Here is a 14,936-nt window from a genome sequence, read left to right on the forward strand (position 1 = left end):
AAGGACTTAAATTGTACTTTAAGATTGTTTCCTTTTAATTTTGTGACAAAGGGAAATGGAGACTGTAATAATTGGGATTTTTTCAATGCATCACGTTTTCTAAGGCCCTAAAAAGCTCAAAAAACCTTTGTGTCAACATCACTTTATAATCAATCAACCAATCAATCAATCAGCTAATGATTTCTCCAATAAAATATGAATAAAACGTCTCTTCAGACACTCTAGTCTAAACCAAACCTGGCAACCCAGTGGAAGCATGAGTCATATTTAAAATAAAAAATAAATACTAATTACAGATATTAAATATTAATACTTCATCACTTTGTTGGGTTTTTTTTAATTAAATAATTATGCAAAAGAAACAAAAAGTCAATTATGTTTAATGACTGGAACAGAAGAAAAACTCCACCTGAATAAACTTTGGACAAACTTAATAATAAACCTTCCAATGCAGCAGAAGAGGCTGAAATATCCACCATGAGACACACACACACACACACACACACACACACACACACACACACACACACACACACACACACACACACAGGACGTTTCCCTGAATGTCGTTAAAATAACCTCAGATTAACTCACACATCACCAAACAAACACAAACAGAGAAAAGTCTAATTAACTGAAAGTCAAACACAAAATGATTAAAAATCTGACTCAGAAAAAGACATTTCACTCCTTAATGAAAAGTTTGTTTGCCGTTACCGTGGTAACGAGAGGGCTCAAAACAACACACACATTTAGAAACAGACACACAATTAACTAACTGGTTCCCAGTGGTCCCAGAGAGCGGCACAAAATTTACACAAAATGCAGACAGAAATTACAAACTCACAAAAGGACAACATGCACAAAACGACTCACAACACGACGATAGAAATGCACAAAAGAAAAATAAAAACACAAAAAGTGATTCCAGAACCATACAAAGACAATAAAAACCGCACAAAACTACAACTAAAACACAAAAAACGACAATAAAAACACACAAAATATCAATAATATTGCACATAAACACTCACACAAAAACAATTCATAAATGTATAAAAACAATTATCAAAAATACACAAATGACAATAAAAACATGCAAGGAACAAGAATAAAAACACAAAATGATTCCATGAACAAACAAAAACAATTAAATGCACAAAATGACAAATTTGGACGCACAAAAAAAAAAAAAATGGCAGGAGGATTTTTTTCTCACCCATAAACACAACAACTCCTCCTTTGGTTCCCACACAAACACCATGTGGATGGTGTAACTGATCGTGAGGGAAACACACACACACACATTTGAAGCAGGAAGAAGCTCCTGTGTCTTTCCTTCTTCTTCTTCTTTAACGTGTCGCCTGTCATCCAGCTTCCACCTCCTCCTCCGCCTCTTCCTCTTCCTCTTCCTCTTCCTCACTCTCCGTCTCAGGAAACATTCTGTCCCCGTGGAACTTTTTAATAGTGTTTGTGCATCGTCTCTGAAGCCGAACAGTTAGAAAATCAACAGAACCATAAAAATTTGATCAAATAATTAAAAAAAAAGAAACGGCTCCAACATAAAATATAAAAGAAATTAAAATGAAATTAAAAAAGGCGAATATGTATTTGGCAATTGAAAATTGGCTAAAATGACAACCTGTATCTGGAGTTGTTGACAAGTTATGTAATGCAGGAAAAACATAAGACTGACCTTGACCTTAAATATGACCTTGAGCGAAGGTCAAGGCCACACATTGAATGGAAATGTTGTTCAATGGTACCAGTGTATCTCGAGTTGTGGCCAAGTTGTAGGGAAAAAAGTATTTTGTTTTGTTTTGGCTGAGCTTTGTCGTCCTGAGAACATTGAGGTCACTTTTCTGAGGAGTTCGTGACCTTAAGTGTGACCTTGAGCCAGGGTCAAGGTCACACATTGAAAGGAAATGTTGTTCAATGGTACCAGTGGCCAAGTTATAGGGAAATAAGTTTTGACCCCTACCATACTTACTTATTTACTGGTGGGTCGTACAGCTTTGGTCCGATGAAATAAAATACTCCAGTTTAGATGAGCTTTTCATAAACGTAAGCATCAAACTTGTACGATAAATACTGGTAGAGATATGGAACATTTTGGTTTTTGACACTTGACGCAACCTTGACCTTGACATTTTGGCTACAACAAAGGTCGACTGCACATCCTTGACATTGTCCCTATGAGATGACATATGTGTCATTAGTGCTGCATTAACAGCCTAGGAGGAGTTCTACGATAAATGAGTTGCAGAAGAAAAATATTAAGAACTCCTACGAGTACAATGTATTTGGCAATTTTCAATTTTCAATTGCCAAACACAATAATTTATTTTATTTCAAAGCGTCTTCCAGGTCACCTACGGACACTTTCCAATAAAAATGAATAAAATAGTCATTTTGTTATCCTGACCTCTCTGATCATTCTATTATATTCTATTCATTTAAAGTCAAACCAATGTTAACTTTCTCACGTTCACTCACACTAGGCATTGATACATGTTGAAGCTGCTCCTCGACACTGCTCCACGTCTGCGTATCATGTGTACATGGTTAAAGAGTCAAAGTGAGCCTGATGTAGCGCTGCATGCTTGTTCGTTTATCTTCTAATGTAATCTGCCTATTAGTGCTGAGTCATCAGAACCAGCTGTAATAATCAGCTCATCATTAACATCTCCTCACGGTGTCAAGTGTTAATCAGAGAAAAGTGAAGTTTGTTTGTGTTCCTGCTTCTAAGGATCATATCAAACATTTAGAACCCTGACCTTAGTTTGAGGAGGAGTGGAGACGCTCCCTAAGGTTCGAACAGGGCAGGGGTTCTCAAGCTAGGGGTCAGGGGACACTGGGAATGGGTCGCCAGATGCCTTCAAGAAACTAAGAATACTTTCTGAACAATTTCAGCTCATTTTTGTTTCTTTTTATCATTTTTCTGCAACAACACCAAACTCACCATGTTTTAACCTTGTTTTCATCACTTTTTCTTGCCATGTTTTTGCTCCTTTTAATGCTTATTTGCTACATTACTCACATTTTTTTCCACTTTCAAGACAATTTCAGCACTTATAAACCCTTTCCACCACTTTTCCACTTAATGTCACATATATTGACTCATTATTGTCACTTTTAACCTCTTTTCACCATAATTCATGATTATTTTGACAATTTAACCACATTCACCATTTGTCATGTCTTTTATTTGCCAGTTTAAACTAAATGTTCCAATATTGACACTTTGAACCCTTTTCCACTATTTTTGCTGACTTTGAACCCATTTTATTTCAGATTTAAACAAGGATTTTTATCTTATCTTTAAGATGACTATAGTAATAGTAAACATCCTGGATAAATTCATAGAACAATGGAACAATGACTTTATTCCCCCTGATAGATGGCCCTGTCTCCACAGGTTGAGAACCACTAGGTTAGGGAGCGTTTCTCTGCGTGGAGCAGAGCAGTCACTCCTCCTGTCTCTAATCCTGCTCTGATTGGTGTGTGGACGTCTTTCAGTTCAGTTTGGAAGCTTAACACCTTGCCTGTGTGTGACACCCATGGCTCTGCAGATGGATTAGATTAGATTAGATTACATTAGATTAGATTAGATGATTGACGATCCCTTTGGGGAGTGTGATTGGTTATGGATGAAGGAGCAGGAGGAGGAAGACAAACACAAACAGAACCCAAAATAAGCATCAGGGAGAGGAATGAGCCAACGGGAAGAAGTAATAAAAGTACGTCTGGCTCTGCTCATAGGACATCTGTAAAGTTTAGTGTGTGTGTGTGTGTGTGCGTCTGCAGTGGAGTGAAGATGCTGAGATTACAGACGTACTGGAGCTCATCTTTCACCCTGAGGGAGAAACGGATCTAACCTTCCTCCTCTTCTTCCTCCTCTTCTTCCTCCTCCTCCTCTCTGTCTTCTTCCTCTTCCTTCTCCTCTTCCTCCTACAGGTTCCTGAGTCGGGACCAGGTCTCTGAGGCGTCCCTGTCCAGGGCCCAGCAGGAGGGGGGCAGCGTCCGACTGGTCACCAAGAACACACCAGAGAGGTGAGTGACAGGGTTGGATGGTTGGCTCCTCCTCCTCCTCCTCTCCCTGCTCCGTCTCCATGGATACGGTGTGTGTGTGTGTGTGTGTGTGTGTGTGTGTGCTCTGTGGCACAAAGGCCCTGCTGAGTGTGTTAGTACAGTAAATATAGACCTTAATACCATCCACGGGGGTGAAACTACGGCCCAGTTCACCCCCCGGGAGGGGGGCGTTGCTATGGTAACATAGTGTTTTAAAAGGTGCAGCACACACACACACACTTGTCCTCCATCACTGATGAATAGAAGCTGATCTGACCCTCTCTCACACACACACACACACACACACACTGGGTTCATTGAGTTTTAGTTGGTACAACATTTAGAAATGAAAACATGAGGAAGGTAAGGTTTATAATTACAGTTTATAATTACGATTTATATGTCCAAACAAGAACCAGAGGAGCTACCAACAAAGAATCCATGAAATCATTCATGAACAGTTTGAGACACAACTTCTCCAATATTTATACGCAAGACTTATTTTTGCGTTGTTTGCGATTAATAAATTACAGAAGAAAAAACCGCAATGTAAAATAACACAGACAGTTGAAGGACTCCCACCGTAAAGTTCTTCTATTCTCAGGGTTTGTGTGTCTTCAACAGTTTGTGATTTACTCTGTAACTTCAGCCACCAGAGTGTGTCAGCACACTGTTTAAGGGAGAGTAAAGGTCCCTTAGGAGAGCTCTTCTTCTCTGCTTCATTGTCAACTACAAAGATGTAGGAACACAGGCTCTAAAACTGTAAAGTAGTCCCATTTTTAAAGTTAATAAAAAAAAAATGGTGTGTAATAATGTGTTTTGTTAGACATAGATCTATTAAAAAAGACAATTAAAAGATTTCAGGACACATTTGTTAAATCAGTGGAGGATCCTTTAACGCTCATGTCTCTTCTGAGCAGAAACCAGTCGCGTGGCATGATCTACTACTTCCTCTTCTACTTCAACTTCTACTACTTCTTCTTTTACTACTACTACTACGTTGAACACAGTGAGTGACAGCTGAGCATCAGATCTGCTCTGAGGATGATATACCCTGTAAACACCAGCAGCGTGTGTGTGTTTCATTCTCCGTCTCTCACTAACAGCAGTGTTTCTGTTTTTAGATGCTTCAGCTCAGCTCTGGCTCTTTGTTCCTCTCTGAGGTCTGCTCCATCTGTCCCTCTCCATCCTAGCTCCATCGTAGCTCCATCATAGCTCCATCATTGCTCCATCCTAACTCCATCCTAACTCTATCCTAACTCATTCATAGCTCCATCCTAACTCCATCCTAACTCATTCATAGCTCCATCATAACTCCATTATAACTCCATCCTAACTCTGTCCTAACTCCATCCTAGCTCTATCGTATCTCCATCCTAACTCCTTCATAACTCCTTCATAACTCCATCATAGCTCTATCGTAGCTCCATCATAGCTCCATCCTAGCTCCTTCATAGCTCCATTCTAGCTCCATTATAATGGACTTGATTTTGGTAAATGGACTTGATTTTATATAGCGCTTTATCACCACACTCATAGCTCCTTCATAGCTCCATCCTTACTCCTTCATAGCTCCTTCATAGCTCCATCCTACCTCCATCATAGCGCCATCCTAGCTCCATCCTAGTTCCATCCTAGCTCCATCCTAGATCCTTCATAGCTCCTTCATAGCTCCTTCATAGCTCCATCCTAGCTCCATCATAGCTCCATCATAGCTCCATCCTAGTTCCTACATAGCTCCTACATAGCTCCATCCTAGCTCCATCCTAGCTCCATCCGAGCTCCATCCGAGCTCCATCATAGCTCCTTCATAGCTCCATCCTAGCTCCATCATAGCTCCATCCTAGCTCCTACATAGCTCCTACATAGCTCCATCCTAGCTCCATCCTAGCTCCATCCTAGCTCCATCCGAGCTCTATCCGAGCTCCATCCGAGCTCCATCCTAGCTCCATCCGAGCTACATTATAGCTCCATCATAGCTCCATCATAGCTCCTTCATAGCTCCATCATTGCTCCATCATTGCTCCATCATAGCTCCATCATAGCTCCATCCTAGCTCCATCATAGCTCTAACGTCATGCAGGGACTCACCAACCACTGCCAACCAGGTGTGTTTGTGTGTGTGTTTTCTGTTTTTGTTGTTTTGTAGTTTTATATTTTTTATTTCATTAGGTGTTATTTTTGTTGCTGTTGTATGTTTTTGGAGTCATTTTGTGTATTTATGTGTATATTTCTGTAACATTGTATGTGTTTTTAACTCATTTTGTGCATTTAAGTCAGGGGCCGCTCACAATTAGAGCAGGGGCCACATGTGGCCCATGTGTGATCTAGGGTGACCCTACGTCCAATTGTACTTGGACAAGTCCTCTTTTCACATCTTGTCTGGACCGTCTGGCCGTATTTATAAACTCATCAAAATATCTGGGTTTCCCAGGGATCCTGAACGCATCAAGGGGAAAACGTTAATTTAAATGACTGTAACTTCTCTAATATTTGCTCTATCTGAGAAATTCCAACAGTTTCTGAAAGCTAATGAGTTGATTTTTTTTTTTAGCTTATTTAAATGGTTCTCCAACATGTTATAGCGTATAATATCTTTGTTTTTCAACCCATTTCAACTGTTTTCTTCAGTTCGTCTGCATTATTTCATCGAGGGTTCAGCTTTAAATATCATCACATGGATTCTTTCTTTTTAGTTCCATTTGTTTTAGTCGAGTTTGTTCATTACAGCAAAGATTATGAATGAATCTTCTCACTGCGGATCTTTATCTAAGACAGGGAGACAAAAATCATATAAATAAATGTAGATGTTATTCAGGGTTCTGATGATGGACAGACAGGACACACACACACACACACACACACACACACACACACACACAGGATGCAGCTCTAATGGAAAACTAAATGTCACAAATGTCACCAATGTGAGAGCAGAACCAGTCAAATGTTATTGGGTTAATGAGGTTCTCGACCCGTCCCTCAAATGTTCTCCTTGTGTCTGGAGGTCAGCAGATACAGCTGAGACTCCTTTTATTGTTTATACAAAAAAAAAACGTCTAAAAACTTTAAAACTTTGAGTTTTGTAGCCGACCTGTCACTGCTGTGTTTGTACAGGAAGCAGACGTCATCGGGGGAGGGGTACCTGCAGGCTGTGGACAGCCTCGGCCTCCCACTGTGTCTGAGCTGTCAGCAGGCCTGCCCTACAGGGGGCGGAGCTTCAGACACCTGCCCTGCAGAGGGCGGGGCCTGGGACACCGCGTTCTGCAGCCACAAGTACGACCTCACACACACATTAGCAGCAGCAGCAGCTCACCTGTACGTCTCATTACTGAGGATTTTCATCATATCTATTCAGATTACAGTATTCTGAATCTGAATCTGAATCTGAGTATCTCATGCATTATTTCACAGAGGGTTAATTGGTTTGGTTAATGCTAGGCTAGTGCTAATGCTAACCTAGGGCTAATGCTAGGCTACAGTTAATACTAGGTTACTGTTAATACTAGATTAGTGTTAATACTAGATTAGTGTTAATGCTAAGCTAGTGCTAATGCTAAGCTCAGGCTAATTGGCTAGTGTTGATACTAGGCTAGTATTGATGTCAGGCTAGTGTTAGATTGATGCTAATGTTAATGCTGAGCTAATGATAGGTTAATGATAATGTTAGGTTAGTGCTAATATTAGGATCGTGCTAATGCCAGGTTATTGTTAGCCTGATGTTAATGCTAATGCTAGGCTAAGGTATTTTGCTAGGATAATGTTAATGCCAGGTTAGTGCTTAGCTAATGCTAGGTTAATGCTATTGTTGAATTAATGCTAGGTTAGTGCTAATGCTAGGCTAGTGTATTTTGCTAAGTTAATGTTCATGCTAGGTTAGTGCTAATGCTAGGCTAGTGTATTTTGCTAGGTTAATGTTAATGCTAGGTTAGTGCTAATGCTAGGCTAATGTATTTTGCGAGATTAATGTTAATGCTAGGTTATTGCTAGTGCTAGGCTAAGGTATTTTGCTAGGTTAATATGAATGCTAGGGTCGTGCTATTGCTAGGTTAGTGCTAATGCTAGGCTAATGTATTTTGCTCGGTTAATGTTAATGCTAGGTTAGTGCTTAGCTAATGCTAAGTTAGTGTTAATGCTAGGCTAATGATATTGTAAGGTTAATGCTAAGGCTAGGTTAATGCTATTGTTATGCTAATGATAGGTTAGTGTTAATTCTAGCTAATGCTAAGCTAATACAGTGCAACGCGGGCCACCACCTGCATCCTCACGTGTATTTTCTTCAGTAAATGCTAATGTTTTAGCTGACTCTGTTTTTTCCCGCGCTGGTGTTGGTGCTGCATAGATGTCAGGAAGAGTTCCAGCTGCGTTCCAGTCACAGCTACATGCGTTCTCGTGTGCTGGAGGCGGAGAACGGCGTCTGTCAGCACTGTGGCCTCAACGCTCACCAGCTGTTCCTACAGGTACGAGATGCCCCGCCCACTCAGAGGAAGGAGCTGCTGGAGAACTCGTGGCTCGCACAGCTGTCACTCAAACAGGTGAGGATGTGCTCACTGCCTCTGTTTATACCACGTGTTAAACTCAAGGCCCGGGGGCCAAATCCGGCCCTTTAGAGCATTCAGTTGGGTCAATTTTAGTGTAAACTAAGAACAATAATGTTGAAATTACTTGTTTTACAGCATAAAATCTGTGGAACACTTATGACCAAACTGAACTAAAACACCCCTGGTTTATACCTGTGATTGAGGAGAATCTGTGACACACATAGAACAAACTCTCCTGATTGGCTGTTGATCAGGACTCGTGGATCCATTCATTTTGAATCCAAACGTACACAAAACATTGTAAAGATTTGATTAAAACAAACACCTGATGCCTTCATTTTCATTCCTCCAGAGAGCTGCAGGAACGTGATGCTAAATAAGTTTGATTTCACTCTAAATAAGGGTAATTTTACGCTAAATAAGGGTAATTTTACACTAAATAAGGGTAATTTTACACTAAATAAGGGTAATAGTTGACCATTAACCCAGAGAGTGATGTGGTCCAGCCTTATATCTTCTGTGTGCGTGGGAGAGGAAATAAATGCCCCCTGTGCTCCCACACACACACACACACACACACACACATACACACACACACACACACACACACACACTGTACTCCCAGTATAAATGCATTGCTGGACCCATTGATTTTTCTTCTTCTCTCCCAGTGCCAAACGTCCACCAGTAAAGCCTCTTTGATTTGGTTGAATAGCATCCTGCTACGCACACACACACATACACACTAATACGCGCACACACACACACACACACACTAACACGCACACACACAGCAGCGATCGATGTCATGCGTTGAGCTTTGAGCTTTAGACGAAACAAACTGAGTATAAGCCTTGAGCTCATCAACCCATAGTGTGTATTAGTGTGTGTGTGCGTCTGCCACACACACACTAATACACACACACATGATCTGTTTTCATCTCTCCTTTTTCCCATCATTGCATCTCCACTCTTCTTCTTCTGCTCTTTCTCTTCTGCTCTTTCTCTGTATATCTATTGAATGAAAGGTTCTGTTAATATGAAGCTAAATATAAGATTCACAAGGCAAATATGTATTTGAAAATTGGCAAAAAATGACAACCTGTATCTGGATTTGTTGACAAGTTTGTTCTCTTTACAAATTCAATTGAAAGTAATAATACAGGAAAAACAGAAGACATGAACTTTAACAATGTATACATATTTTAAAACCCTAACCTGTGTGTGTGCGTGCAGCTGAATGAGATGATCAGATCTCCAGTGGAGGGGGACTTCTGGCAGGTGGACCACATGGTTCCTGTGTATGGAGGAGGAGGACAGTGTTCTATGGAGAACCTTCAGACTCTGTGCAGCGTGTGCCACAGAGCAGTGAGTTCCAATAATACTGATCATATATGATCAAACTCATTGATCATAGACAGTAATGACATCACATGTCAATAGATGGGACTCGACGTCCAAACAAAAACCATCAACACAGAAACATAAGGATCCATTTACATTTAAATCAATAAATACATTTAAAATTACTTTTTTACATTTTAAAATGTACTCACATAAATTGAATTTAAAAAAAATACATACATATATATATTTTTAAAAGTTATGATGTAATTCTAAATATTATAGAAATGTGTAATAATGATCTCCAGAGGACGTCTCAGCAGGCCACAGAGCGCAGCCTCCAGAGGAAGAAGATGACGAGGAAGAGCTCCTCCTCTTCATCAGACATCAGCACGTTCTTCATCAGGAAGTGATGACTCAGCAGGTTAGTGGAGATTAAACACATCCTGGATTAAAGGTTCAGACGAGATTAGATCAGATAATATTAGATCAAATGAGATTGGATCAGACCAGATTACATCAGATTCGATCAGATTACATCAGATAACATTAGATTAGATTAGATCAAATCAAATCAGATAAAATCAGATTACATCAGACAGGATTATATTAGATCAAATGAGATTAGATTAGATCAGATCGGATCAAATCAGATTAGATCAGATCGGATCAAATCAGATTAGATCAGATTAGGGATAAATCCAGGTGCAGTGAAAGCATCAAACGTTGGTGTTATTGATATAAACCTCACTGTGTTCCACACGTGGGTAAAGTTTAGATTTATATCGTCTCTGCTGTAATAAATTCAACATTCAGCCTCATTTCAGCAGCTGATGTTAATCCCTCATAGCGCCCCCTACGCCCCCAGTGCTCCCCACGCCGTCAACAAACCACCCGTGATTTATGACGTTCTTGTTCCCAGACGCAGATTCTGTTATTTTAGGATTTCGCCGACTCTGTATAAAATAAAGAAAAGGCGAGGAGGAGGAGGAGGAGGAGGTGTGTGTGATTAAGGACGAGCAGGTGTGTGTGTGTGTGTGTGTATTTTCATCCTCGGACTGTAAATACACACCTGGCACCGCTCGCTCTGACAACTGGAACATGGTTTCATCGCCTGGAGTCAGGAACGTTATTGTCCTCTTCCTCTTCTTCTTCCTCATCCTCATCCTCAGCGCTCAGCGTTCGCTGGCTGATCTGTGGCGAGGAGCTAAAGTCAGTCGGCGGGGCTATGTTTAGAGCGTGGTTGCCATGGAAACAAGGCTCCAGGTTCAGCCGTGTCGAGGGATATTGAGTTTATTCCTGTGAGAGTTTTTACACAATGAAGTCAGACACACGTGGATGTGGCGTTCCTCAGCACCAGCTCATTTACAAATAAATAGAAATAGAATATTACATAAAGTAGAATTAATACAGCAGGATATTATATCAAATAGAAGGAACACATTTTCTAAATATTAAAAAATTGAAAAGTAAAATAGTTTTTTTTAAAGAAAATCAAATAAATAAATAATGATTAAAAAGTAATAATGTAATTTCCATTGGATTATTTTCTTTAAAAAAATGTTGAATATTAAAATTAAATAAATATATTTTTAAAAGTAGTAATGTAATTTTTTCTTAATTTTTAAAAAGTATTAATGTAGTTTTTTTATAAATAAATAAATTGAATATTACATTTAATTGAATACATTTAAAAACAAATGAATAATACGTTTTATGAAGTAATAACTTATTTTATTGATTTTTTTTTTTTAAATGAATAAAAAATAATTTATATTTATATTATACAATTATATTAAGATGATATGATTATAATGTGTTAAAACATAGTGAAATTGTATTAAAAATATTGCTGAAATCCTTAAAAATTCTGCTGTGAGTTGTTAGACAATGACAGACGTGTCATACGTCTCATCATCACCTCTGAAACACCTTCCTCAGCACATTTCACCATCATCACTATTATTGTCACCATCATCATCACCTTCATCATCATCATCATCACCACCTTCATCATCATCATCATCATCGGGGGAAGTTTTTACATTTTGTGGCAGCCTAAACTTCTCCCGTCCAATCAGAGGAGGAGGAGAGTTAAACTTAGTGTCTATTTCCCCCCGCGGCGACTCCAGGTCTCACTTTAATAACCATCACCTCCTCTTCCTCCTCTTCCTCTTCCTCTTCCTCCTCCTCTTCCTCCTCCTGTCTAAACCCACTAGAGCTCAGATTCATGAACGACAGGTTGGTGTCAGTCTGTCAGCGACCAATGACTCTGATCTGTTTTACTCTCCGTTAGTGTGTGTGTGTGTGTGTGTGTGTGTGTGTGTGTGTGTGTGTGTGTGTGTGTGTGTGTGTGTGTGTGTGTGTGTGTGTGTGTGTGTGTGTGTGTGTGTGTGTGTGTGTGTGTGTGTGTGTGTGTGTGTGTGTGTGTGTGTGTGTGCCATAATGAGGCGGAGCTGTCTCTGCTCCATCCCACAGGTGCATTCTGGGTAAGAAGCCTTAGATCCACCCTGAGGAAACGCCACAGAGCTGCAGGTGATGGAGCAATAAAGACCCAGTGTTTTTATTTCTCCTGCAATGCAATACAGCAACGAAGATAGGTAGCAACACAGCAATGCAGCATCGTAGCAACGTAGCATCGTAACAACGCAGCATCGTAGCATCACAGCAACGCAGTACCGTAGCAACGTAGCAATGCAGCAACATAGCAATGTAGCAATGCCGCATTGCATCATCGCAGCATTGTAGCAATGCAGTAATGCTGCATCATAACACAGCATCGTAACGACGCAGCAATGCAGCAACACAGCATCTTCGCAACGTAGCATTGTAGCAGCGCAGCATCGTAGCAATGCAGCAACGTAGCATTGTAGCAATGTTGCAACACAGCAATGTTGCAACGCAGCATCGTAGCAATGCAGCAATGTAGCAACGCAGCATCGTAGCAACACAGCAATGTAGCAACGCAGCATTGTAGCAACACAGCAATGTAGCAACGCAGCATCGTAGCAACACAGCAATGTAGCAACGCAGCATTGTAGCAATGTAGCAAAGCAGCATCGTAGCAACGAAGAGGGCGACTGTGGCTCAGTGGTAGAGTGGGTCGTCCAATCAGTCAGGTCATTGTGTCCTTGGGCAAGGCTAAATTTACCCACATTGCTTCGTATGAATGGGTTTGAATTGTGCATGAATGTTGGTGGTGGTCAGATGGGCCGTAGTCGCCAAATGGCAGCCACGCTTCTGTCAGTCTGCCCCAGGGCGACTGTGGCTACATTGTAGCTTACCACCACCGTTATGACTAATGTGAGTGACTGGTGTGAATGAATAATGGTTTCTGTAACGTGCTTTGAGTCTCCTTGAAAAAGGTGCTATATAAATACGAGCCATTTTTATTATTATTATTATTATTATTATTATTATTATGAATTAGCCTAGCAAACGTGTAGCGGAAACGATGGCGTTAAATTAAAAAGTCAGAGACCATGGATGAGGAGAAGAACATTTTTCAATACGATCCCTTAGTGAAGAAGCAGCTCCTACTTTAAATTGAATATTTTCAACCTTGGGGTCAGGACCCGATTTGGGGCCACTCGTCACTGGGAGGGGGTCCCTAGATCCCTTCAACAAATTAAGAATATTTTTTAAACAATTTGAGCTCATTTTTTTTTCACGTTTTTTCTGCAACTACACCAAACTATATACAGTACATATATATATATATATATATATACTGTATATATATATACCATATATCTGTTTTAAACACTTTTTCTTGCCATATTTTTGCTCCTTTTAATGCATTTTTGCAACATTACTCTCATTTCTGACACTTTTCCATTACAGTCCAGTCTTTTCTGCACATTTTTTCTACTTTCAAGATATTTTCAGCACTTATAAACCCTTTGCACCACTTTTCCACCTAATGTCACTAATGTTGACCCATTATTCACTTTTAACCTTTTTTCACCATATTTCATTCTTATTTTTGCCAATTTAACAACATTCACCATTCGTTATGCCCATTATTTGCCAGTTTAAACTAATTGTTCCTTTTTTTTGTCCACTTTAATCAAATATTGACACTTTGTTGAACCTTTCTTTGTGTGTTTTTTTGTGTTGTGGGTTTTGGTCATTTGTGTGTATTTTTATGTCATTTTTGCATGTTTTTGTTGTCTTTTTGAGTCATTTTGTGTATTATAGTTGTTTTTGTGTATTTTTGTGTCATTAAATGTAATTTTAATGTTGTTTTGGGTTGTTGCAGTCATTTTTGTTTTTACGTTGTGTTTTTCTGTCATTTGTGTGTTTCTGGAGTTATTCTGTGCATTTTTGTTGTCAAATGTTCCCTTTGCATTCTTTAAACTTTTCTACTTGATTTTATTTTGTGCACCTTTGAATTTTTTATCACAGTTTTTTTAATTTTGCATCACATTCCTAATTATTGAACATTTGTTGGACCTTCAGGCTTTTTAAAGATCCTCCTAACCTTTTTCTCACAACACACAGTGAGTTTGTGTAGAGATGAGGAGCAGATAGTGTGTGTGTTACGTAAACATATAAACATATCTAGCAAAACACGTTGAGAAAGTGAGTCGTTCTCTTTAGTCCAGTCAGTCTCCTGAATGACCAAACACACACACACACACACACTGAGGTTCTTCACATCAATGGAGGACGCTGTGTGTGTGTGTGTGTGTGTGTGTGTGTGTGTCTGAGACCTTTAACACAAACACACACACAGACTTCTTGCGCATTTAATAAAAGCCGTTCTTTCTTGTACCAGGTGTACCTGAACGCCTCGCTCTTTCCTCTCCATCATTGTAAAAGAACCTGAGCATAATTATAGTGCATGTGGGTGCGTGCGTGTGTTACTTAGCACCAGCCCACGCTCACTGGGATGGAGGAACTGGAACAACTAAATATAAAAATATGAAGAGCAGGAGAGTGGGAGGAAACATGTCCAAACACAGCCGACGCCAACGC

The 14,936-nt window shown here is 39.8% G+C and overlaps 1 protein-coding gene across 2 annotated transcripts in view; it reads left to right on the forward strand.

Moving 5' to 3' along the window:
• The window catches only part of zranb3 (zinc finger, RAN-binding domain containing 3), a 64,892-nt gene that overhangs the window by 45,707 nt on the left and 4,249 nt on the right, over positions 1-14,936 (forward strand). Inside the window, exons 19-23 of one of the 2 annotated variants that reach the window (XM_028464925.1) lie at positions 3,958-4,053; positions 7,189-7,347; positions 8,414-8,606; positions 9,849-9,980; positions 10,265-10,380. In XM_028464925.1, the coding sequence (XP_028320726.1) occupies positions 3,958-4,053; positions 7,189-7,347; positions 8,414-8,606; positions 9,849-9,980; positions 10,265-10,369 (685 nt within the window). In that variant the 3' untranslated portion in view covers positions 10,370-10,380. Of the gene's footprint in view, positions 1-3,957; positions 4,054-4,991; positions 5,081-7,188; positions 7,348-8,413; positions 8,607-9,848; positions 9,981-10,264; positions 10,381-14,936 lie in introns of those variants that run through there. The other variant, XR_003675377.1, reaches the window with a different exon arrangement.

The sequence above is a fragment of the Gouania willdenowi genome, chromosome 2, assembly GCF_900634775.1.
Source record: "Gouania willdenowi chromosome 2, fGouWil2.1, whole genome shotgun sequence".
Classification (NCBI taxonomy): domain Eukaryota; kingdom Metazoa; phylum Chordata; class Actinopteri; order Blenniiformes; family Gobiesocidae; genus Gouania; species Gouania willdenowi.